This window comes from Sorex fumeus, unplaced genomic scaffold, assembly GCF_029834395.1.
Source record: "Sorex fumeus unplaced genomic scaffold, SorFum_2.1 ptg000009l, whole genome shotgun sequence".
Classification (NCBI taxonomy): domain Eukaryota; kingdom Metazoa; phylum Chordata; class Mammalia; order Eulipotyphla; family Soricidae; genus Sorex; species Sorex fumeus.
In genome coordinates this window covers 12,279,266-12,306,787 of record NW_026606066.1, presented here as the reverse complement: position 1 = coordinate 12,306,787, position 27,522 = coordinate 12,279,266, and the positions used below count along the sequence as shown (strand labels likewise).

The 27,522-nt window shown below is 40.9% G+C and overlaps 1 protein-coding gene across 1 annotated transcript in view; it reads left to right on the top strand.

Annotated features, from left to right (window-relative positions):
* The window catches only part of PLA2R1 (phospholipase A2 receptor 1), a 153,907-nt gene that overhangs the window by 22,310 nt on the left and 104,075 nt on the right, over positions 1-27,522 (top strand). Inside the window, exons 3-6 of the mRNA XM_056110442.1 lie at positions 360-597; positions 20,786-21,172; positions 21,554-21,727; positions 26,881-27,054. Of these exons, the coding sequence (XP_055966417.1) occupies positions 360-597; positions 20,786-21,172; positions 21,554-21,727; positions 26,881-27,054 (973 nt within the window). The remainder of the gene's footprint in view (positions 1-359; positions 598-20,785; positions 21,173-21,553; positions 21,728-26,880; positions 27,055-27,522) is intronic.

Genomic DNA, 27,522 nt, shown 5'->3' with positions numbered 1-27,522 from the left:
CAGAATCTTGGGAGATCTGCAAATTCATATGTGAAACTTCCTGTTCTGGAGATTCTCACATCCCAGACTTCTAATGGGCCTGCCCCAGGAATGGAGGAGCAGGGCAGAAGAGGCTGGAACCCCGCACCCTCCCCACTCCTGTCTCCCCCACCCCAAGGCAGGAATTTCTGGGATGGGTACCATTCCTTGTTCCCCACCCCCCACCGCCCTCCTCCCCCTTCACTCTCCTCCCCCTCCTCCTCCCCTTCCTCTCCTTCCTCCTCCCCCCCCCCCCCCTCCTCCTTCTACTCTTCTTCGCCTCGCCAAGTGAGTGAGCACCCCGGAGCACCGCCACTGCTCCGGCACCTCTCAGCCCACAGTCTCGCACTGAGGTGGCCACAAGGGTGACGGAGCGGGTGACCCCGGGAGCGCTGGGGCAGGGCGACCTCCGAGCGCGGCGCGGCGCGGAGAAAGCAGGTCAGGTCGCCCCAAGAGTTCAGTGGTTAGCGATGCTGCTGCCGCCAAGATCGCCGCTGCTACTGCTGCTGGGGGCAACCCTGGGCTGTGCCCAGGGCTCCGCGACCGAGCCCACTCCCCAGCGAGTCCTGGCGTGGCAGGGTGAGTGCTCCCTGGGGCCGTGAGACCCTACCTGACAGGCACGACTGGGACCGGGTGCTCCCAGGAGAAGAGGAAAGGGGGAAGCTGGACGCTGGGAGTGAGACGAGGCAGCGGCTTGGGTGGCCGTGCGTCCGCAGTCAGTGCCAGGAAAACTCTGCGGATGGGCCCGGGCTGTTCCTGGCCAGCCAGCTTACTCCCCTCCAGCGCCCCGAAATTTCCCCACGGCTTTTGGGGCGTGGCGAGAGGCAGGGCCCCGGCTTGCCTCTGCTCCGGGCCCCTCAAGCTCCGGGAGGCTTGGGAAGAAAAGCGAACTTTTCAGGAGGTCCGTTTCTGAGAGTTTTCACTGGGAAGAACTGTTTCCTTGATGTTAGCAAATAGACGGTTCTGTTTTGTCCCCTCCCAGAGCCAGGAGTACTAGTACGCAGGGTATACGCGATCACTTAGGGGGTGACCCAGGGCCAGGGTTCTCCCCTCCACCCCTTCAAAGATCATCCTGGGGACAGATAGCCCCGCCGATTGCTTTGCACGCAGGAGGTCGGGGTTGGGGCTTCAGATCCTAAGGGGCAGAAGCACCCCAATCCCGCACAGAGCCTGGAGTAGTAACCAACCTCTGAGCAACATTATATGGTCCAAAAAGTAAAAGAAAACTTTATCTACTTTACTAACGCCGCAAACAAGATGTGAGTCCTGCCTCAGTGAATCCCCTGAGCAATGGGTCACTTAAAGTAATCCTTATCACAAAAATATCTGCCAGAATCTCTGAGGAGTCAAAGACAGTTCCTAAGGCATGTGGCACCCAGGGGAGAGAGCTTTAAAACCAACCTACAACTCACATGTCAATTTAACACGCATTTATTGAGCACTTACCTATGCATGTAAGGCTTCTACAAAGAGATGGGAGCAGGTTGTCCACCCCTGTGAACTGGTTTATGGGTGGCCTCTGAGACTGAGCAGCCCAGCAAAAGGGAGAAGGGAAAGGAATGAAAGTCAGACCTGGAGGAGTCTGCAGGCAGCCTCTGTCCTCTCTGCTGTGCTCTCATGCTTTTGGAGAGAAAGGTTTAAAAAGAATTTTTTAAAAAGATGTTACCCGTGTCTCTATTCATCCCCCCACCCCAATATATTTATACATTTTGAGGCTTACTCTTCTGGATCCTATTCTCTGGATGTCGAATCAGAGGCAAATTAAGCATTTTTAAAGTAACCAAGAGTTACCTCTTAAACATTTTGAAATGTGGGTTCTGCCTGAGCACTGGGTATCCAAAACAGGGCAACAGCCCTAGAGCCAAAAGCAAACCGAGAGAGTGTTCGTCTGAGCCAGGATTCACACTCCTGTCTAATCCTTTCTAAATGTAACACATCCAAATCTCAGCCAGTGACATTACTAATCAGTGCCTCCTTTTTAGTAATCAAGGACATTCTGAAGTTAGAGCCATCTGCTGCTCCAGGGGGTGGCTTGCAAATATGAAGTCATTTGGTAGCACTAGCAAAGATTCTTAGGGTACGAAATGCTTCTGTTGATGTCCCAAAAGCATGGAGATTGTGTGGCACTGAATACGCCAGTCCTCAGGCGGGCTTCCCCCTGTCTCCAATCTTCCCCATCAGTGGAACTTCAGGTATAATCAGGCAGGTTTGAGATCAAGTTTTTCCTGTCTATACAAGATGGGCAAACTAAATCTTAGTATTGGAAGTGACTGGAGATATTGTCTATCTACTATATCTCAGATATGGAAACCTAGCTACAGCAGTGTTTTTCTTTTTTGTTTTCATTTTGTTTTGCTTCGCTGGGAGCACACGTGGCGGTGCTCAGCTCTTACTCCTGGTTCTGCCTTCAGGGTCACTCTTGGCAGTTTCAGGCCGTATAGGCTCTCCGGGATGGTTTGCAAGGCAAGCACCCTACTTGCTGTACTGTCACTTTGGCCCGAGCAGAGGTTTTCTTAAGCCAAGTTTTGGGAATTGTAGCTGTGTTCACTGTACTTACTTTAATTTATTTGCTTTGATTTCCTTTAGCTGTGTCTGATACCTACAGAGCAAGTTGAAGAAAATAGTCACCCAGTTTAGCTCTGAATCTTACTAATAATAGATAGGTAATAACACAAGACAGATTATATATATGGAATTTTCATCTGAATTGATGGATAATGTTGATTGATAGATTATTAATTGATAAGTTTCTGTACCTTGAAAGGTAAATGATGGGTGATATTTGTATTGGTTTTCCACCATTTATCAATAATTTTGAATTGAAAAAACAATAGGTACATTTTATACACTAGTTAAGTTCATGGGCACTGGAACTACCTAGGTTTAAATATTTGTTCTACTGTTTATCAGCTGTGTGGCTTTAGGCAAGTTACTTTACCTCTCTGTGCCTTCGTTTTCCTATATATTAAAAATAAGCTAATAATAATAGCAAGCTTTTAAATGCTATCTTTTTGTTCAGTACAAAAGGTATCCTCTTCCTCTGGCGAGTCGAAAACATCTTGACAGGTTGACAAACATCTTTTAACAGTTATAAACTGTTCTGTGCATGAGGCTGTACTTGGAGAATCCAAAAGGAATCTCTGCCCTTGCAGAAAATGCTGAAACTTAACAATCATTCACTCAAGTACCCCAATACTGGGAGGAAGTGGAGAAGGATGAGAAAAAGGTTGGGACATTACACACTAAGTTAAGTGAAGTGTCCTGCAGGAAATGAACTGTGGGCAAATGAAAAGGATTTTGAAGTGATGTTGAGACCTTATAGATGTGAATTATAGATGTGAAATGGCCCCAACCAGCATTGCAGTAGAACCTTGACTGCTTCCCTCAGATTCCCACAGGCTAGAGTGCAGGGAGCCTCAGGCTGTGTCTGTCTGTGCCTGGAGACACAGTGAGCAGGAGCACAACGGAAAAAAAAACGAAGGATGAGACTAATACTCAAGGACAGTAGGAACAAGGGCCAGAAGAACTGGAGGATATTTGGAAGCTTGCCATAAGTGGGAGGTGGGAAGGGACGTTAGTACAGAGAAGAGAACACTATGACAATGATAGTTGGAAATGATCACTCTGGATAAGATCTGAGTGCTGAAATAAGTAAGGGGTGATAACCTTTATGCAAAACATAACACCCAAAAGGAAAGAGAGAGTAGAAGGAAGAGGAGGAGGAGAAGGAAGAGGAAGAGGAGGAGGAGGAGGAGAACAGTTTCTGCAAGAGAGGCAGGCTGACTGGGTATGCGAAAGTGGCAGGAGGGGAAACTGGGGACATTGGTGGTGCAAAATGTACAGTGGTAGAGGGATGGATGTTGGAACATTATATGACTGAAACCCAATCAGGATCAACTTTGCAACTGTGTATCTCACGGTGATTCAATTTAAAAAAAGAGACCAGTGACTACCAGAAGTGAGTGTGCTGAAAAGCATGAAGCCACAGTGATTAACAATGGGGTCCTCTCTGAGAAGAAAGTGAACTGGAGCAGTGACTGACAGAGGACTCCTGACATCTGGAGTCCAGGTGAAGGGGGATGAAGGGTGGAAGCCTCCATTCATTCACTATCTGTCCAGCACAATATTCTTTTTCTCCCTTCTTGATTTGGGTTTACCCAAAGCAGTCCTTGAGATTTGTATTTATCTGGATGGGCTGGAGCGATAGCACAGTGGTAGGGTGTTTGCCTTGCATGCAGCCAACATGACCGACCAGAGTTCGATTCCTCCGCCCCTTTCAGAGAGCCTGGCAAGCTACTGAGAGTATCTCGCCTGCACAGCAGAGCCTGGCAAGCTCCCCGTGATGTATTCGATATGCCAAACACAGTAACAACAAAGTCTCCAATGGAGACGTTACTGGGCCCGCTTAAGCAAATCGATGAACAACGGGAGGACAGTGACGGTGACAGTATTTATCTGGATATACTTAGTTTATTGGGTCGGTATCTCTGGAAATCAAATAAAAAGAGAAAGGAGGAAGGAAAGCCACTATAGGCAACTAAGACTCAACTTCATAAGGAGCCCTTAAGGGACTGGAGAGAATTCAGGGAATCCACTGAGGGCGGGAAGTAGAGGTATTTATACACCAATGTCCACTCCTCCCTGATGGAGATGTGCTTCAGAAATTGTGGCCCAACTACGTTGGAACTGTCTCCAGTGCGTGACTTTCAGGGCAAGCAATGTGGGTAGGGAACCAACAGTCAGTTGGCTCACCCCCAATTTGGGAGATAAAGTGGTCAGACTTAGTATGGAAATTAAGTTGCTTGGCTTACATGAAGTCACCTCAGGTGCAATTCTCAGCAAAGCATGTTCCCCAGCAGTGTTGGAGTGTCATTAGGTATGACCTCTCCCCAGAGAAAACAAAAAGCAGGTACCAAACCAGGGAGATGAAAATATGAGAAGGATGTGAAACTGTGCCAAGGGCTGAGAGTCCAATTACAAATGCAGAAATACCATCAATTATATGAGTACAGCAGGTGGTAACAAAGAATGAGCAAAGTGCTCAAATGATCTAGTGGAGGCTGATCTGAGGGGCTAGGGGTTTACAAAGGGCAGTGTTTTCCTGAAGTTGATGGTTACTGTACAGGAAAAGGAGGATCCGATAGATCAACCAGAAAATATAAATATGTGCCAGTGGTTCAGCAAGCCAAAATATCTAGTCTGGAGACATTGGATACAAGGAAAAAGACCCACTAAAAACCATGAGCACATGGGCACTAGATGTCAGAATACTGGAATTTCAAGGGGACCTTAGGGAAAATTCTCCTGTTCAAATTCTGGGACCCAAGCTTCCCACTGGGATAAAACAATGTATCTCTCTCCGCCAGTCAGGGGCTACAAGTGGTTTCTTAAACTTGCAGGACTTTTCATGCATAGCTCGCCCAGCATCCTTGGAAGAATTCCTTCATTTCCTAGACAAGGACATGGTAGGGAGCTGAGAGTCGCCCTTAGAGAGGCAGGAAGGAGTAGATTCTCAGAACAGGATCCTAGGATTCTGGGATACATCTGTATTTGGTAGCATGTGAGAGGTAGAGTAATGAAGTTAGACACTCTCTGCTTAAGAGGAAAAGAAATCATTTTATGAGTGTGTTGGGAACTCGATTATAGTTGTTTTATTTCATCCCATACCCAGCAATACTCAGGGCTACCACCTGGTTCTTTGCTCAGGCTCAGGGACCATTCCTAGTGGGACTCAGGAGACCATAGGTGGTACAGGCATCAAACTCAGATCAAACACAAGCAAAGCAAGTGCCTTACCTATTATACTCTCTACAGTACTCCTAGATTGCACTTCTAAGTTTAGGAATTCCAAAGTCATTTGGGGATACAAAAATTTGGTAACAATTGCCCATGAAGAAATATGTCAGCAGTCTGAGCTAAGTGCATTGCCTCAGGAAGAATAAGCTTCAGAAAGTTTGGATAAGAAATCTGGATCATAAAAAGAAGAAAACTAAAATACAGACTTAGCGTAAGTTAGGATAGGAGAGGCTGTGATTAAACAAGAGAAATTGCACGTGGCACAGGTACAGGTGCTCTCAGAAGTGACCAGATCCAGATCTGTAGGAATGATCTGCAAAGGTAGAGAGCAAATGAAACAGAAGCAGTGAAGCAATCACATGTCTAGCATAGTAGAGACCTATATCCCTAAAGTTCAAGTTTCAGGGCTTGAGCAATACCACAGCAGGTAGTGCATTTGCCTTGCACACTGCCAATCTGGTTGGATTCCCAGCATCCCAAATGGTCCCCCTAGCAGTGCCAGGAGTAATTCCTGAGTGTAGAGCCAGGAGTAACCCCCATGCATCGCTGGGTGTGATGCAAAATAAATAAATAAATAAATAAATAAAGTTCAAGTTTCATTTCTGAAATACCCTTCCTTAACATGGTGTGCTACGTTTCTACCCTGTTTCAATCATTTTGTTTTCCAATCTTGGTTAACACACCATTAAATTGATACTATGATACCAACTTTAGTGATAGATCAGAAACTGAACCTTAGTGTTGGGTCATCACATGGAGTTAAAAGCTTTGGGATAGGAAGGACAATGGGGAGTCTGCTGAAATTATGTAGTAACTGTGAGGAAGAGGTTTAGTGCTATGTACTCCTGGTGGAGAAAGGATGCCATTCTGGAGAGACTTCAGAAAGAATGATGAAAGCTACCACCTGGTAGCAGTGGGAGAAACTGTGAGTTTGAGATTACCCCAGAGCATACGGGTAAAAATGATCCTTCTCAATGACTTTTAAGATTGTGAGGAGTGGTTGCATTTTTCATACACTAGTGTGGTGAACCCTCACCACCATCAGGTCATACTATTAGTACACACCCTTTTGAGCAGATGAAGACAGATTAAGTAACTTGTACCTAAGGGAATCTTAAGTATGGGCATTCTATTTAGGCATTCAGCACTAGTCCCAAGGACTCTAGCTGGTCTTAAGACCCCATGAAACATCATTCTGCATCTCACTGTTGGATGGGAGCATGTGATTTGACTTGGGGTCAGAAAGAGTGGTAGGCCAAACCTAGCACTTTGCAACTCATCCTTTGCAAATTGGTACTTACTCCTCCCATATGTGAGTGAATATTGTCATAGAGCATAAATGTGCAAAGCTACTGGTTGTTATCGTTATTATTGTCCTAAGCAAATCTACACCCCTGGACAATGAACTATTTAACTAATCTGGATATTTGGAACTGAAGTCAAAGCATGATCAAATTAAGATTTAGAGGTCCTTTAAGACACTGGTCGCTCTTCTAATCTGTCCTTTCCATCCCTGTTCATCATCTCCCTTCTAAAATCTCTTCCTCTTCATACTTTTCTCATTCCAGTTTTTGTGGCTGGCTTCTTTTCTCCGGAACCTTAAAGCACCAGTATCAAAATCCAGTGTTCCTGGTCCATTTCTCTCTTTCTCACTAAACTCCTAACTGTTGTTGGTTGTTGCATTAACTGATACCACAAAATGCAAATTCCAAGCCTTTAGCCATACAAAGAGCTCAGTTGTTTCCTCGTCTCCACTTCCTTGTGAATCAATGATTGATTTATTTATAGCAGGCTTTTGAAGAAATGATTTCTTTGTTTTGCCTCTTCTGAGCTCATCCTAGGTGATGGATTCATGTATGATCTATTAAAGAATTTATGTTTGAGTCTTAAAGCTTTGCCTCATCTGTGTTTCAAGAACAATTCTTGAAAGCCTTGTTAAGAAATGTTCCTGTGCAAAGCTAGAAATATAAATCATATTTTTAATTGACCAGAGTGAAAAGAAACATTATAGTGTCCAAAAGGACCATACAAGAGAATACTTTAACTACATTATACTGAGTCATTCAGGAAAAAATAGTTTATAATGCCACTCCATAAAAATGAAGGACCACTTTAGAATTTCTACAAATTGGGTTCAGTGGCAGAACTAAACAAAGTAGACAGGGAGTCTCTGCTTTCATGTGTAGCTATGTTACTTTTTAATTTATTATACTTTAGACATGGTTCCAAAGAAGTATGCTGGTAAAATATTTTACTATTTTTACTTTTATCATCCTGTGCTTGAGAACTTTTCTTTTCCATTATGAAAATATAAACAGGAAGTGCTAAATACTTATCTAACAGTGTGGACTTATTCTTCTGTCGTTTTGCACAAACAAGTCTTGTTTGTGCCAAGATTCATTTTTTCCTCTTACTAACATTCTTTAAGTGACCATAGAGCTTAAAGTTTTCTTTTAATTTTTATTAGTAAAACACTATGAGATACAGTTGTAGACATTACAAGTTTTTGTGCTTGGGGTTCAGTTATACAATGATCAAGTACCCATCCCTTCACCAGTGCCCATTCTCCACCCCCAATGATCCCAGTATCCCTCCCCCCCATCCCCATCCCATCCCGCCTCTGTGGCAGGACATTTTGTTTTCTCTCTCTCCTATTTGTTGCTGAGGTTTGCCAAATAGGCATTGAGTGGCAATCATGTTTGGTCTATAGTCTGCTTTCAGCACGCATCTCCCATCCTGGGAGGATCCTCACAACACATTGGTGTTCCCTTCTCTATCTGAGCTGCCCTTTTCCCTAGCATGTGCAGCTGGCCTGCTTGAAGTATTTCTTATCAACACCCAATGAGGTTTGGGAGCCTAAGGAGCTGACTCAGTGGCAAAAGCCTTGCAAGCTTGAGATCGTGAGTTAGAATGACAGTGTCCCCACCCTCACCCATCCTGCACCCCCAATCACAGTCCCTCTGCTATTTGGGAACAGTGGTCTAGTGTTCAGACACCACAATCAAGTGTTTGTGTGAATATCTAGTCATTAAAACAACAACAGCAATAATAACGGTGAGAAAGGGGAGGAAGGTTTCCAGTCATATTAGTTGAGAATTATTATTAATTAAACCCATTGTGCATTAAACCCATTGAAACTAAGATACTCTTTAGTTTCAAGCAGGTCTTCTGTAAAAAATGTATTAGTTGTTTTCCAAAGTACAAAGTGGTTTGCCATTTTTTTCTATCATGTCACCCTTCATCAAATAAGGCCAGGTATGGCTTTGCAGATATGTAACCGTGTAGCAGTCACCAGGGCCTCATGTCAGCAGAGTGACCCAATGGGTATATTGCTCTGTGGATTGGGGTCTAGACAGATAATGATTTTCATGTGCAATCTTTCCTTATGTATTATAAATAATGCCAATAATGTATAAGTATACAGAACTATGAAGAGCTAATAATGTTCTCTATATGCTTATATATAATACACTTATAGAGAATAGTAACATACAATTTTACTTCAATTAAAATAACTTTTCGTTGTTGATTTTGGGTAACACCCAGCAATACTCACGGCTTACTCCTGTCTCTATGCTCAGGGATCATTACTGGTGGGGCTCAGGGGATCAGATGGGTTACTGGAGATCTCAGTTTGGCCATGTGCAAGGTGATTAATAGGGGGCTTTATCTGCTGTATCATTGATCTTGCCCTTAAAATTATCTTTATCTTTGAATTTGTATTTTGAACATCAAGTCTCATAGGACAATAGGATATGAGCCAGTGTCTTAGAAGCCTGCCTCAAGCTCAGACCCACCACAAGTGACTCGGCACCTCTCCAGTGGGTTCTCAGCCAGGATCCTCCTCCCCATTTATACTCTCTGCTTGCTGTGGCTGCCAGATTTTATTGGTCTTGGGGCACTAGAGATCAGGTCCTATGAGGGAACATGACAAGACAGTGGCTGCCCCCCATGAACTGGCGGCACCTGAGGGGGACCTATTACCTACTCCCAATTTCCATACTGAGTGTGATTCCTGCACTTTCTAGCATAAATGTTCATTCCCTCATGGGCACATGAGAGCAGAGATTGATTTGGCCTCCCTGCCCTGCCAGGACCTCACATTTTTATTTCAGTCTGGGTACTGAAAACTATGTATCCAGAGAAGCCGGTTATTGTTATGGTTTGAATTATATCACCTTCCATTTTTATATACTGAAATCTTAACACACACACACACCCATACCTCCATGTGAGATCTTATTTTGGGAAATAGGGTCTTTACAGAGGCAATCAAGTCTAAATGAAGTGATTAATGTGGATTCTAATTAAATGTGAATGATGTCCTCATAAGTGGGGGAAATTTGGACACAGAATTATGCATTGAGAGTAAGAAATGTGAAGAGACAGAGAGATAACAACTCTGTAAGTCAAGGACAGAAGCCTGGAACAGATTTTTCTTTGTACACCTCAGGAATGCCTACACCTTGACTTTTGACAGTCTCCAGATCTGTGGAGCAATAAATTTCTGTTTAAGCCACACTAAGTTTGTGGTACTTTGTTATAGTAGACCTAATAAATTGATCAGAGTCTAACAAAATATTTGCTATAAAAATGTTTTGTTTTAATCTCTACTCCCACATAAGTGTATTTATCCAATGGATATATTCCCAAAGCAATTACCATCTTAGCTGAGTGTCCACTTCTGTTTTCAGTATCCTTTCATTTCCAGGTGATTTTCAGTAGTTGGTAGTGTTGTTTTCTGTTTTGTTTGTTTAAATATCCCAGTCTTTAAATCCTATTATCCCTGGGGCTTCTAATAGCAGCCATTTGTGTGAAAGTTAACAATGTCTTAAACTGTATCTTGCCACTACTTGCTTCCTGGTGGCTAAGATGATATATTTTCAACAAAGTGTATAGGACCCTAACAGAGCCATCTTGAGTAATATTTTTTATCTGCTGGCTGCTTTCAAGCTAAAGACAATATGATGGCAGATGCACTGAAAAGAAAGGAAAAAATATTTCAACTCGATTTAAAAATTCTTGGTAAGGTAAAGAGAGAAAGCAAAGGCCTTCTGCAGAGACAGTAAGGATTTCTATAAGGGTCAGCATAGGCTAAGTGAGGACAGAGAAGGAGGAGCAGGAGAGATGAGAATGGGCAGGGAGTAAAACAGTATGAAAAGGTTAACCCACTTCACACAAGGGTTGGTTGGTAACAGGCAATTGCAATTTGAATCCTCACAACTGCAGCTGATTAAGCAGGGTTTCATTTTTCCTGCATGTGAGACAGAGTATTGTAAGCCTCCTGCAACTAGGAGAGAACATTTGAGGAAATTAGAGACAAAGGGAAGGTAACACATAAAAAGATTTAGCAAGAGGGGTCCCATGGGCCTGTGGAACTGGTGATTATCTAGAATCAAAAGCTGTGGGAGAGAAAAGACTGAAGTCAAGGACAATGCTAGGACAAAGACAAGGAAATTCTGCAACAGAAGCAGGAGATATTTTTCAATGTCTTAGCTTTTTAGGTGATTAATAGGAGGCTATTGCTAGGAGGCCATGGCTCTGTTAGATGCTGTCAGGTTAGAACTAAATCTTAGATAACATGATATAAAATGCAAATATTTTTGCTGAGGAATATAAATTACTTGTTGTTCTATGATCTCATTCTTTCAATATGTACAATGTACAGAAATTCCTTACTTATTGGTTTGGAAAACTCACGTTAAGAACCCAGATTTCTCTTTACCTTACCATGAATTATTTTAAATTGAGTAAAAAAAAATTAAGCCAGAAATCGCATGTAATTTGACTGTAACATTCTCTTCTACCAGCTATGGTGTAATCTAAGAGAGAAACAAAGTCAGATATGAAATCATTGATCACTAGATAAGACAAAGCAAAACTTGGTTAGCTGGGAAAGTTAGTTCATCTCAGGGAAGAAGTTGTTCACTTCCAGATTGGCTTCAGGGCAGAGATACCTTTCCCTTATCTCATGGAATCCTTCTTGCAAGGAACATACGGATTTAAGAAATTATATGGAGACAGAAGCATGGTGAGCCCAGGACCACGTGTGTAGGTGGACGACTGAGTAGAAGAGGTTTATTAAGCTCAAGGGAATTTGGAAAGTATTAGCAAATCTACTTCAAATTGCTGTTTCAAAGCCAGTACTCAAGAGACAAGAGTTGATGTGAGTGAAACAGGTTTATTCAGGTACTAGCAACCTGAGAAGATTGTGGATTTGTTCCCCAAAACCATCTCACTCTCAGAAAGATTTGGGGTTTATATTATAGGAGGTAAAGGGTAGTGAGCTAATCGACAGCGAGGAGAGATCCAATCATGCTATTGTCTAGCTGGAATCTGTGGTTTATGATGAGGGATTGTTTCTGGTAAAAGCATTGAAATAACAATCTCTGCCTTTTGCCTGTGTGATAGCCTGTAGGGATTTCTTTTTTAAGTAACTGTGATTGTTCTCTCCCATTCATCCATGACTGGCTCTTGGCTTAGAATTAAACACAAACTGTCTGAAAACACTTATATGTTTAAACATACAGGCAAATTAAAGTCCAAGGAGAAGGTAGTAAGAAGTTAGTGAGAAATTCTAATAAATAAATATGTGGAGAACAAGATAGGGTCACTGTATGCTGATGGCAGTTAGCAAGCTATATCTTCCTAATAATTTCCTATAAACGCTGCATTTAGTAGAAACCCTGCATTTGAACTTTTTCTTTCGTTTCCTTAACTGCACAGAGACCAACATTATATGGGTGCCTAAAGTATGTGACCACCATAGTGATGTAATTTGCTAAATACCCAAAAGCCTATTGCTAGCAGTTAAATCTGCCACTGATATTCTTTAGACTTTGTTTCATTAGTTTCAAGTGTTTTTGCTAAAAGAATAAAAACCAGGGCTGGAGAAATAGTACAGCTGGTACTTCCCTTGTGTGTAGCTAACCTAGGTTCAATTCCCAGCACTCCATACGCTCCTCTGAGTATCAACAGGAGTCAGTCATGAGCACAGAGTCAGGAGTAACCTCTGAGGACTGCCAAGTGTGCCACCCCCCAAAAAATAGTTCTGATATATTTTATTTTCTTGTTTTAGGTCACTTAGATTTTTGTTTCTTTGTGTTTTGTGTATGTGTGGTGCTGGAAATTAGGGCCTAACACTGTCAAAGCATGTGCCACCAGTCATATCATCAGTTTTTATCACTTGTTTTTAAGGGGGTATTTTAAACTTAATTATAATTTAAAGTTTTCTTAGGAACTTACAGAACTGTATTCATTTTCATTTCATTAAGTAGGAGAATTCCTGTAATCCCAAAATAAATAGTTGCAAGGGACAGGTATTTGGCAAATAGTTATTCTTTCTATCTCTAGCACCCTACATAGAACATATCACAAGGGCCCATAACCCAGGTTTACTTGTTGGATGGACAGATGAATGGGTGGATGGATGGATGGATGGATGGATGGATGGATGGATGGATGGATGGAATAATATTCTACATGCAATTAGTTAAGAAATAGCATAAAATTAAGTTTAATATGATTAAGGAAGTACTGTTCTCAATTTCTTTAGAAAATACATATTCTGTGGAGCCAAATAGTGGTTTTAAAATTCTCTTTTCTTTAAAGGAACTGAGGGAACTAGGGACACTGGTGCTGGGAAATTACTCTGGTGGAGGGATAGGTGTTGGAACACTGTATGACTAAAATGAAATCATGGATAATTTTGTAATGCTCTATCTCATAGTGATTCAATAAATAAATAAATAAATAAATAAAGGAACTGAGGAGTGCAACCACTGTCTTCAATGGATTTTTAGGAGGGAAAAAACATGAAGATTAGCTTAGAAATTACTTTTAGTAAATCAAGTTTTCTCCTCCTAAACTTATAAATTATGAAGGGAAGTATAATAACATTTTGCTGCAAAGAGATTTAGTAATTCTGTCAGTACTTCATTAATCACCTAATCAGTGTTCAAGCAGAACTGATGTCCTTGACATATATAATCAATCTTGATTCCTCCCACATTTGATTTTCATCCTTTTTGAAATCTTACTATAGACACTAAAGTTTGGAAACTTATTTTTACTTTACATTTCTCTTACCAACATCCCACATGTGCATTTACTAATAATCAGATTACTGATGCCAATGGTGGGGTTCCCTGAGAGTCTTTTTCAAGACAATTATTTTCTCTTGAGTGAATTTATAGAGATTAATTGTGTTAGGATTAGAATTTGTTATAATGATGGGAAAATGGGATTGGATCTTTTTTTTTTAACTTAGCATAACATGGTATTCTTTTGCAGGTGACAGGTTTATTTTTATTGGTAAGCCATAGCTTCTTATTTATAATACATTTTGAAGAATTTACCCAAAGGTGCATTATAAAGTTAAGCTAAATGTGAGAACGTAATACCCCAAAACTGAGCAACTTGGGATTGAGTTTATCTAATGTTTTCTGCTTTGGAAAAGTATTTTTTTAATCATTGATATAACAGTGTAATTCTATCACTTCTTTCCTCACAGAACTTAATAATTTGGACATTTAAAACATTACTATTCACCCCAAATTTTTGTGACATATAAGTTCTGTTAGATATAATCACACTACCTATTCTTGTATCAGCACACTGATTTCATGATCGAGTATTGTAGGATAACACTGTTTTGTCCTTCCTGCATAGTCTCAGGTAGTTTAGGTTTCCTGGGTTGCTCCTGTCACAGTATTTCCATTCCTCTGTGTCAATTTGTAACTTCTTTGTGCTCTGTTGACTTGTAAATATTGTTTTTCTCTTCTCCCTAAGTCCTTTGCATAGTTTTTCAGAGTCCTTTTTGTATGGATACAAGAAGACAGTATATGCTATACTTTTGTAATGTGACTCTCAGTGATATTTTCTTCCTGGGCATCTGTTCTCTTGACCTAATCCTCAACTGCCTTTACTTTCTAGCACCCCCAAAAGCAGGGTCCGATGAGGGACTGGATGGAACCAGGGAAAGTGGTAAGCTATGTGCTACCCTGGCATCGAGATGAACCTGGCCAAAATGCCATAATACTTAACTATAAATTAAGAGCTTGGTTATGGACAAATACTGTCATGATCCAAAAAGTAGTAACTAGATTCGAACCCTGCTAGGGTTAGGAAAGATTAATCTGGTCTGAGCTCTGTAGTCTGAGTCTGTGGCAAGATGTTCCCAGGAGAGCTGCCCTACAAGCCTCAATGTTATCTCTTACTGTGTTCTACAAAAATAACTAGCATTGAGATGTTGATAGAGTTAATGGCCTGAGGAAAGGAGAAAAACACCTTAGGAAGTATTTTGCCTTTGGGCAGTCAGGAAGGGCTTTGGAATACCTTTTAGGTAGTGTTCCCTTTGAACTAGGTGGGCCCTCAGGAAGGGCTTTCTTATGTTGATTTTGCTACCTGACTGGGTACAGTGTTGGCCCAGAGTGTGAGGGAGTTGGAGAGACCAGAGGGTTGGAGAGATGAGAGAAAGAGCAGGGCAGCATGATGGAGTGCGGAGAGAATAGCAAGGAGGACAGAGAGAGAAAAATGTAGAATACAGGAGCAAGCACGTGTAGAGAGAGAGCCTGGGATGCGAGATGTAGCACAGAGAGATGAACGGAAGAGACAGGAGGAGATGGGAATGAGGAGAGTGTGAGACTAGAATGGGAGGCTCAGAGAAACTAGGGCAGGCACGTGGGGAGAATGGAATAAACGACATCTGATCAATCAACCAGCTTGGCCTTAGTTTCTTCTGCCATCTGCCCCATAGCTCGAGCTGCCCAGGCGCCCCCCCCCCCCCCCCCCCGCCCAAACCATCAGGGCCTGCCCCGGCCGTCCCAGATATTATAAAGTGTATTTCTTCAAAGAGACTGAAAGTGTAAGTTTCATAGGTAGAGAGTTTGAAAGATGAATAAAGACTCTTAACTGCACACATATTTAAACAAATGATACAAGGATTTTGTTATCTGGTTTGTCTTAAAATCATATTTCCTCCATAAAAGGTGATAGCATAATATTTCAGGATTATTAAAAATGAAAAATGTATAACCATTATGCACTACAGGAACAAAGTAAAAGTAAACTTTTGTATGTAATATTATAAACCAATGTTACTTCAATCTAATTTTATTTCTAAATGTCAGTTTTCTGTGAGCTATGGAATTAGCTCAGAAAACTACTTGAGCTGCAGAAGGCCCTGAGGTTGATCCCCAGCACCACATGGCTCCCTGAGTTCAGGCCTTAAAGGTCCTGAACATGTATTGGTATGTCCCTACTTATTCCCCAGCATGACTGGGTCCTATGTAGCATAGGCAAGTCAAGCATTGAATGATTGAGCCAGTACAGCTGGTTGATTATCACTGGGAGCAATCCCCAGTTCCCTGCATTGCTTGAGAGGCACTCTCTATATAACTAAATAGAAACTTTAATTGGAAATATATTGTAGTTACAGGGTGGGGGCTTATCTGTAGACTATAATCCTTGCATGGTGTAAGGCCTTTGGTTCTATCCCTAGCAAAACATACATACACACACACACACACACACACACACACACACACACACTGAAAAAAATCAGCTTTTTTTTTATATTAATGATAGAGATTTTTAAAGTTTGATAAATTAGCATTCTAGGTGTTTGACCAAATCTATAGGTGCACCTACAGATTGAGGATTAGAAAGTCAAAGTAATAATAATAATAATAATAATGGGTATGGTGCCACCTGCAGGTCAATTGTACCTGTAAGGCAAGTGCATCAGCAGCCTGATGGCGCCTTCAGACTTCCAGATACCCCAAAATTGCTGCTGTGCCTTTGGCCAGACCCCAAAAACTTGGGGCAAAGTTTACCAAGAAAGTAAATGGCCAAAAGTTAGGTATGTGGGAAACACACCCACAAACCACCTCCAGCTCAGCTATATAATTGGAGGCATGGCCTCTACTGGTTCCTGATTGAACTGCTTAATGGCCATGATCCCAGAGACTCAGAAACAAATCTCGAAACTCAGCGGCTTTTGGCAGAAATGCGTCCAGTCCCTGCAGTAGGTTACCGGTGCTGGGCTAACCCAGGTGGTAATAGGTTTCATGCCTTGGCCTGTTCCCCCTGGCAGCCCAGTGGCCGCCATCCTCCAGAGGCCAGTGGACAATCAGGTTTGGGCCCACAGTGACAAGACATTTTGGGCCTCACGAGATGGCGGTGGAGCCGGTTGTGTCCTCCCCACCCCAACGAGACCCAAGTCATCGCCCACGAATGGCCTCTCTGACTCCTGATCAATCTGCTTAACAACCATTATCCCAGAGACTCAGAAACAAATCTCGAAACCCAGCAGGTTTTGGCAGAAATCCCTTCAGATTTAAGTGTTAAAATTTCGGAATTTTAGACTATAAACCAAACATGATTGCCACTCAATGCCTCTTTTGCAAACCACAACACCCAAAAAGAGAGAGAGACAAAAAGGGAATGCCCTGCCACAGAGGCAGGGTGGGATGGGGGGCTTGGGGGGTGGGAGAGATACTGGGATCCGTGGTAGTGGGAAATGGGCACTGGTGGAGGGATGGGTATTTGATCATTGTATAATTGAAACCCAAGGACAAAAATTTGTTAAGTCTACAGCTGTACCTCATGGTGTCTCACTAATAAAAATTTTTTAAAAAATCAGAATTTCAAAATCGCATGGCCACTACTGCAGCCACACAACATCATATGTTATTCATAACCAGCAATAGAAAACAAATTGTCTACTGTTGCCTTTTCAGCAGATCTGAGAGTTGGGGTAAATTCTCAAATAATATTGGTAGGTCTGTTGTCAAAATATTGAATGTGATCAAAGTAGAGAGAGAGTGATGTGGAAATCATCTGCCCCACAGGTAGGGGGAGGGTGTAGGATGGGGGTATACTGGAGTTGTTGGGGGTGGAGAATGGGCACTGGTGAAGGTACGGGTGTTTCATTGTATGACCGAGACTTAGACCCGAAAGCTTTGTAACTGCTCTCACGGTGATTCAATAAATAAATTTAAAAAAATAATAATAATTTGCACTTACTGAGATCTTTACTTGCCAAAACAATGTATGGTGTCTTTTGCATGGCTTATTTAAAATAAATAAATACTATAAAATCAGTAACATACATATTCCTAGTTCAAAGAGGAAAGACAAAGTTCACAGAGAACAAGAAATTTGTCCAACTTACAAGACTGATCTGTGGTAGACCTGTCTGATTCAACTCTTCATCACTAGCCAGATAATTTAGTTACTTATTTTAGGTGTATAAACTGGGACCCAGCAGACTAGAGTCAGGCCAGGAATTTGCAGAGCTGAATATATTTGAATATATGTATTATATAGAAGCTAATTTTTAAAACAATTATAGTAAAATAATTACCCTTTAGTGAAGAATTAATGGAACTCTGGACTAGCTAAAATGTGACAAATAGCTTACAGCAGAAATTAAGGTTAACATTCTAGCCAGACATGAAAAGGCATAAAAAAAGAGTTTGAGAGGAAATTATCAGAGTTCACAACACATTGACTAGAGGTAGATTTAATTGTGAATGACTTTTGCTAACAACGAACCAGAATGGACCTCATAAGGAAAACATATTTCCTTATCTAAATGAAGTGTCCCTAAACTCATCCATTCTCACCACCCCTTGGCCTACCTCCACATATACTCCCTTCTCTTTTGTTCTGATACATGATGATCAAACTAACTTTCTAACCATTAACTCAATTCCTGGGTGGAGCAATAGCACAGTGGGTAGGGCGTTTGCCTTGCACACAGCCAACGTGGCCGACCCGAGTTAGATTCCTCCACCCCTCTCGGAGAGCCCGGCAAGCTACTGAGAGTATCTCTCTCACACAACAAAGCCTGGCAAGCTTCCCATGACATATTCTATATATCAAACACAGTAACAATTGTCACAATGGAGATGTTACTGTGCCCGCTCAAGCAAATCTATGATCAACAGGAGGACAGTGACAGTGACAGTGATAACTCAATTCCTCACATATAAGGTTATAAGTAAGTAAGTAAAGTAAGTAAAGGCCCTCCCGTTGATCATCGATTTGCTCGAGCGGGCCCAGTAACGTCTCCATTAGAGACTTTGTTGTTACTGTGTTTGGCATATCGAATACATCACGGGGAGCTTGCCAGGCTCTGCCCTGCGGGCGAGATACTCTCGGTAGCTTGCCAGGCTCTCCGAGAGGGGCGGAGGAATCGAACTTGGGTCGGCCATGTTGGCTGCGTGCAAGGCAAATACCCTACCGCTGTGCTATCACTCCAGCCCATCCAGATAAATACATATCTCAAGGATTGCTTTGGGTAAACCCAAATCAAGAAAAGAGAAAAAGCACATTGTGCTGGACAGATAGTGAATGAATGGAGGCTTCCACCCTTCATCCCCCTTCACCTGGACTCCAGATGTCAAGAGTCCTCTATCAGTCACTGCTCCAGTTCACTTTCTTCTCAGAGAGGACCCCATGGTTAATCACTGTGGCTTCATGCTTTTCAGCACACTCACTTCTGGTAGTCACTGGTCTTTTTTTTTTTTTAATTGAATCACTGTGAGATACACAGTTACAAAGTTGATCATGATTGGGTTTCAGTCATATAATGTTCCAACACCCATCCCTCCAGGTTATAAGTAAGCTTATCAATTATCAAATGAAATATGGCTTTCCTTAATGCACTAACAATCTCTTTTTAACAGAATCTTAAATTCTTTGGGTTAATGTAACCTAAGAACTTAAGATTCTCACCCTGAGTAACTTGTTAAAGAAAAACAAAAAAACAAAAACAAAGCTTTCAGCATAAATAAACATTTGTTCCTATGAACCCTTTAGTTAGGAGTCTCATTCTGCCAGAAGGTCTCTACCCATTCCCGCTATGTCCCTTGTCCTAAACCCATTTCAGTGAAACCTAGTAATAGCCTTTCAGAGTTTTGAAGAATATCTAGGAAGCAAAATATAAGAGGAGAGCCAGTGAATAACCTGAGTGTTTGCGAGTGGGGGACAGTTGAGAGAGATATTTAATACAAGATGAATTAGATATAGAGGAGTCTCTATATCTCCTTGTGACTGTGTGGTTCCACCACTCCCATTGTTCCTTTCCTGATGCAAGCACTGGGCCTCAGCTAGTTCCTCTCTGCTGCTGTACATCACACCCAACTGTGCTGATCCTGCAAAGAAATCATCCCCAAAATGAATGTCCCCACCTTTTACTTCTGTAAAACCCAGTTCAGAAAGCAAACAACAGCAAGAATTTGCTCTCATTAGTGTGGTCTCATGAATCAAGGCCTAAAACAGCACTTCATTTACAGCTTTTGGGGTTTGTTTTTTTTACAGAATTTTGATGGTAAGAATCTTCACTTCAGTAGCTCTTAATTCATCTACCAGTGTTCCTAATATTAAAGCACTTGTTTGAGTAAAACCACAGTGTCAGTACCAGAAAGGTAATACAGGAGTTAAGGCATTTGCCTTGCATGAACCCAAACCTTTTTGATCTCTAGCACCACATATGGTGCCCTGAGCACTTTCAGAAATGACCCCTGGACACAGGACCCAGGGTAGCCCCTGAAAACTGATGGGTTATGCTCAAGAATTCAAAACCAAACTAACCAAAAAGTGTCACCATTCTGGTCACTGGATGTCCATCTTCCTATTCCCATCCCTAAGACTACCCAGTTTTGGTGAACTCCTTCTCTATCAGCTCCGTCCTGCTGGGAAAACAGCAGTTCCTATTACTGTGTTCTCATGCAGGTCTCATATCAGAAGTTTCCCATCATCTATTCTAAGTTCGTGTGTGTTTCCCAAGAAACATCTCCAGTTTTTCTAGCTTGTGCAAACTAAGACCTTTCATTGGATCTACCCATCAACTTCAAATGATCATCAGTTGTGACTTACTGCAGATTTGTCAAACACATTGGGAGCCTTGTGACATTTGCTAATTATATATGAAAATTCCATACATTTCTGTTTTCTATTTCAGATCAAGGAATATTCATTATTCAAAGTGAGAACATCAAGAAATGCATTCAGGCAGACAAATCTGTGCTGACTCTACAAAATTGCAATCCACCCAACAAGAACATGCTGTGGAAATGGGTTTCAAACCACCGTCTCTTTAACATTGGAGTCAGAGGTTGTCTGGGCCTGAATTTATCTAACCCTGAGCAGTCACTAAGCCTCCATGAGTGTGACTCCAACCATATCTCTTTGAAGTGGAGCTGTAACAGGAAGACTATCATCACCAGCCCCCTCCAATACATGGTCCAGGCAAAGGAGGACAACACAATTGTGGCCTCATTAAAATATCGTCATAAGTGGATTTCCTACATGTCCAATGGTGGAGGCATTTGCGAACACCTGCACAAAGGTAATACAATAACTTAGATTAAAATTCCAGCACTTCAGGGCTGGAGCGATAGTATGGCAGGTAGGGCGTTTGCCCTGCACACGGCTGACCAGGGTTTGATTTCCAGCATCCCGTATCATTCCCCAAGCACCTCCAGGATTAATTCCTGAGTGCATGAGCCAGGAGTACCCCCTGGGTGTGACCCAAAACTAAGAAAAAAAACAGTACTGACCTGGCACTTTAATATGAACTGACAATGAGGGCCTGAGTGATCATTTTGGTGCCAAAAAGTCCTTGCCCAGTATAGGTTTCCAGTCTAAAAGAATGCATTCACTGAATGACAGCATCAAAAGATAAATCTGGCATAATATTTCTTTGATATTGTATTTTCCTTTTTCCTAGATGTGTACACCATCAAAGGGAACGCTCATGGGATGCCATGCATGTTTCCCTTTAAATTTAACCAGCAGTGGTATCATGAATGTACCCGGGAAGGAAGGCAAGACAACTTACTGTGGTGTGCCACGACCAGCCGATATGAAAGAGATGAGAAGTGGGGATTTTGCCCAGATTCCAGTAAGAATAAATTCTAGCCTTCCCCATATGTTGTGAATGAATCAAGGCTGATTAGAAAGTTATCTGTATCTAAAGAAAAGCCCTGAGATTGATATATTGAAGTCTGAATAAGTACTCTGATTCCATTTACCCAGACTTTGATTTTGTGTTTGTTTTTGCCTTGAAAAAGACAATCCTGGTATACATTTATACATCCCTTTATGTTCAAATGATGTTAATTAGTCATTCTTCATTAACCCTGGTGCATAAGGATGCTTTAACTGGAATCAAATTATAATGCTCTGTGATCTCATTAATCCTAGCTTCCGGGCAGAATAGTTCAAAACAAGACTGCATACATATAAAGCTTAGTTATCCTTTCAATCCACTTCCTCTTGTGAACTGCTCGTTTTTCTCCATACAGACTGCTTTACTTGTTCACTGCCAAATCCAGGCATCAGCTGGCCCCTCGATGATCTTTCTAAAATTGCAGTTGCCCTCATTACTTCTCAACAGTGAGTTCTCATCTTTCTCGCCTTTCCTTATTGCTTGATTTCTAGCTTTCCCCCTCAGAATCCTTTTCTTTTCTTAACTTGATTTTCAGGGTCCAGGGGCAACTGCAGTGTTCTAACTTCTTTTTCAGAGAGTTCAGAGAGCTTCAGAGTTTTTCAGAGTTTCAGAGAGAATTGTTTGATTTGATTTTTATTTCGTTAAAAAGTTTCCAATGAAATATGTATGTACATATATACATTCTACTTTCTAAATTTTCCAACGTCTTGGTTTCTGTGAAAAAAGTATAGCTTTTACAGTATAGCTTTTACAGTTTCTACATCTTGCATGTCTACCTTACTTCTACATACCTAATAAAATGCAATGAACATTTTGTTCATTGAAACATATTGTTCTTTGAACAGAACAATATGAAACAAAAGTAAATTTGTACCAAAGAATCTGATTTTTTAAGTAACCAATAGAGTTGTTTTCTAATCTAAACTCCTATACTGCGTAAGGAATAAGAAAGACTACAGGATTTGAACTCAAGCAGCTTGAGATTGGAGTTCTTCATTCCATTGATGAGCTCTTGATTATCAGTTTCATCCGCACAAAATTAAGTATCTGTAAAGGCTATTTCCTGGGACCTATTAGATGATTCATATATGTAAAAATTAGTTGGTGTTTATAAAGTATCATAGTACCTACTCATGGTAAGCGTTCACCAGGATTAGCCATCAGCATCAACATCATAAAGTCTACTTAATTTATCCTCTCAGCATGTTTCTCTGAATTTCTGGTTTCTCCTTTTCATTATCTGTCAATACAATGAAGTGCTGAACTATATGAATATCAAGAGTTCTATGACTTAGAATGCTTTCCTTGAAGACCATGGCATTTACTTGGAATGCAAGACAGACAGATTTGTTCTAGGTCAGAAAATGCAGACTAGAAATATCGTAGGATCGCCTAGGAAATGGCTGAAAGTGCTTATCTTGACCCCTGTCTGATAGTTACAGTGAGTCTAGATCTAAGCATATCTGACAAGTGGACCAAGTATTCCTTTTAGTCTATAGATAATTCCACACACCGTGCATCAATATGCAAGGTTGATATTAAGACATTTAGTAACCAATATATTAAGAGCTATTATGGGAATTTTCAGGGATGGAATAATTGGTGCCATGCTTAGAATGTGCTCAGAGCTAACTCTTGGCTCTGTGCTCAGGGATCCCCTTTTTGGTGCTCGGGAAAACATATTTAGGGCCAGAGATCACAATGGTGTTGGCCACAAGCAGCTAAACTCTGTACTGTCTCTCTGACCCTCAAGTGAAAATATTAGTGTGAAGATTAGAAACTTTAAAACCTACTACTGGTATTACACTGTAGTTGCTGGCAAGTGAGGACCTATGCAGGAGGGTGACTTGTAGGGGACACAGGGAAGTCGTGAGGAAGAAGAGTATAGGGGAGACTTGGCAGCAAAGGGTACTTAGGACAGCAACTATTCACCAAGCTAGAATGAAAATACTTTATCATCTAGTAACTCAAATAATCAGACTTTTCTATGTAAATATGAATGCGTATATTTCTTTGTGAATAGAACCCTTAATACCTTTGGATTCTTGTATCAGATGTCAATTATTTTGTCATTTTTTTCTATTTATATTTCCAATAGATGTCACTATTAAAAATAAACAGATCCAGAGAGATAGATCAATTAAACTAATTAACAGCACTTTTTTAACTGGCCAAACCATTCATGCAGCTTCCTTCAGACCACACTTTTAAAATTTGAAATTCTAAAATGTTCCCGTATAAAAAAGATGAGAGGCAGAGTAGAACCTTAACTTTGTTCAACTCACTCCTTACTATCGTGTCCTAAGTTTACTCAGATTCCATGCTTTGACATAACAATTTGAGTTATTTTGGCTACCAGGAACAAAAATTATCAAAGGAAGAAAACTGGAACTGTAAATTGGCCTTGTCCAAATAAAATTTACTCTCTCTGGTTTGGTAAAGGTCAGGAGAACTAGAATCTGGCAAGTTGTCAAGCAACAGAAGCCTTTGGGCTGCAGGAAGAGTGAATGATTTGGTCAGTTAAAAGGGTGGCACTAATTGTATAAAATGTCATTTTATTTTGTCGTCTTCTCTTTCTATTTATTTTCCTTTCTTTCAGTTTCCCTGGTAAGAGACTTGTCTTAACTTGGCCACTTTCAGTCTTGGATCCTTCTGTAAATATTTGTCAGTCAGGAAACTATAGATAACCTGAGTTGTAAATGTGGCTTAACTGATTAACTCAGTTCTGGGAAGGCACATTGCAACTAGACATGAAAACCAAATTTCCTTATTTCCAAGGTAATCACCTAAGTATTAAGGGAAAATAAAAGGGAAAATAAGAGCAAGCAAAATGTATTTGATTGTCAAATAAATGGGAAGTACTCAATTAAAAGAAAGCTCTTTCTTTACTGTAGTTCTTCTCTAAGCCCTTAATATGCGAGTGTATGGTTTGAATTTCCCAGAGGATGCTATATATGCATTATTTTCCTGGTTCTGATGAGGTCACATTTGAATCTGATGCTCTGCACATTACACTGCGGGAAAGGCTTTTTTAGACGTGAGCAAGATTTCCTCAATGATACTTATGACTGGCAATGATATATATGTTGTAACATGGTCCATGCTTCCTACACTCAGAAATTCTTTGGCTTAGTTTACTTTCAGGTAATTCTTGTGGTCTGTAATTTTACTTATGGTTTAAAGTAAAATTTAAACAAAAAGACACTAACTAGGTCTTTATTTTCTGTTATTGCAATAAGATTACTATTTCTTCCTTTTCCTTCCTTTTTATTGTTTTTCCAGTAACTGGATCTGTCACACTTGATTGTTGTGCTTGGGCACTTCTGTCACAGTGCTAAATGGGGATGGCATGCTTTAGTATTTGCCCACACTTGAGTGCAGTGTGCTGGAGATTGTGCACTTCAGCTGCTGCATCTGGTATCCCACATGGCAATGTTACCTGAATTGCACCCTCCTGTGAGGAAGTGCCAGAGTCATGAACTTATGCCTGCAAGGCAAACATTTTATTCCGGCCCAGATTTAAGGCTTTTGGCCCACATTTAGTACTTTATTAAATTTATCCTTTGTACTTTGTGACTGAGAACTCTGGGTTCAATGGGACCAGGAATGGAGATCTTCCGCCTGTAGCCCCCATCTCCAGTGACTCAGCAGTCACACCCTTAAGCCACCTCTGGCTGGAGCTGGATAATCTCATCATCGGCCAACATCCAGATCTTATGTCCTCTCCCGGAAGGGAGAATAACATGATGATCTCCATAACCAGGCCTCCGGACCCCATGCCATGTTGTTTTACTTGGGGCGCCCCAGAGGGAAGTGGGTGAGACACCTCCCGGCCCTAAGGGACCTATCCCCAGCAGCTAAAAATCTCCAGAACTCAACTGCCTCTCTGCTCAAGACTGCTCTCCACAGGCTTGGACCAAGCCTCACTCACAAGTGAACCTATTCCTGGACCACTCGGCCAAATTCCCGGCTGCTCAACACTTCATGGGACACACCCTACCCATACTCCAAGAGTACTCCACACCACATTTGAAGGGGTTCAAAGTAGTAGGCAACAAATCTTAGAGGGAAATATATATAGATATATTTTTACAGATACATATATATTTATAAAAGCACACAAGGCTCAACATTTAACAACATGTTAGTAATCTCTTATAGAAGGTATTAATGTCGCCTGTTGAAATAGAACAATCTTCAAACTCTTTTTTTTAAGAATACTTTTTTATAGCATTTTGAGCAGTTTTTCATAACAAACAAAAAAAAATTTCGGTTCTGTTTTGGATCAGGGATTGAGGTTCAGGATGGAAAATCCAAAATATGGTGGTAGGAAAGTGTAATGATGCTGGGATTGGTGTTTGAATATTAAATGTAGTAAAATATTTTGAACTACCTTATAAAACAAAGAAGGTAAAGGTAAAGGCCCTCCCGTTGATCATCGATTTGCTCTAGCGGGCCCAGTAACGTCTCCATTGGAAAACTTTGTTGTTACTGTGTCTGGCATATCGAATACTCTCGGTAACTTGCCGGGCTCTCCAAGAGGGGCGGAGGAATCGAACTCGGGTCGGCCATGTTGGCCACTTGTAAGGCGAACGCCCTACTAGCTGTGCTATTGAGGACATTATGCAGTCCTTAACAATGATATATATGTGGATTTATTTGTTGGCAATGTTTATTTGAAAATGTGGTTCATTACAGGCAACAGCATTGGATTTTTCCTTCTAGTATTTTGGTATCACAGGAATAGCATGTTTAAACATTTGCACCTATCTTAACATTTTTTAATTCAAATATTTTTCAAAATAATATTCTACTTGCTTTTCCAGGCAATCAATGTTATTTTCACAAAAGTTTTACTTCTATTGTTATTTCTTAAAATTATTTCTATTGTTTTCCCAGAAAGTATCAGAGCTTCTTTATTGATAATTTCTTGAATTTCTTTTAACCTTAAAAGAGCTATGGGATAATAATTTGGAAATTATCATAGAGAACATATCAAGGATACAAACACGTTAAAAACATTGCTATCAAATGCATGTTAGAAGTAAATTGATGTATAGATAGAATAAAATCGTGGTTAATATTTTCATGAACTTTCCTTCCAGCTTCTGTAGAGGTATTTTGTGACACTGTTTGGAAAAAGGATGTCAATTCACACATCTGCTACCAGTTCAACCTGTTTTCATCTCTCACCTGGAGTGAGGCACATTCTTCATGTCAGATGCAAGGAGGAACATTACTAAGTATTGCAGATGATACTGAAGAAAATTTTTTACGGAGTAAGTAGGTACATAATATGCATATTGATGAAGACAAAATAACCATTTCTGATAGTTATGCTCATACATGCAGAGATATATTCTGGAAAAAAAAGAATTTCCTTGGATGTTACTTTTCTTTTGTCAGTATGTTCCATACATGCCAAGAATTTTAACCCTAGTCCTAGGGAATCTCATTTGTGCACCCACCTTTCTCTTTTTCTCCCTTTTGGAAAAGAGAAGCTGAAATACCAGTAAGAGACAGAGAGTGTTTACTGCTTTAGAAAGTAGATTTGGATTTATGATCTTCTGAAGATATTTAGCTATTAAACTTCCATTGGTAAACAAAGAAGTAAAATATTATTTATTACTCCCTGTGTGCCAAGTGTATAGTAGACCTTCTGATAAGTATTAAAGACCTTAAAATCTAGTTGGAAGAGAGAAGCACACACTTGTTCACTAACAGATAAACAGTATTATCAAACGACT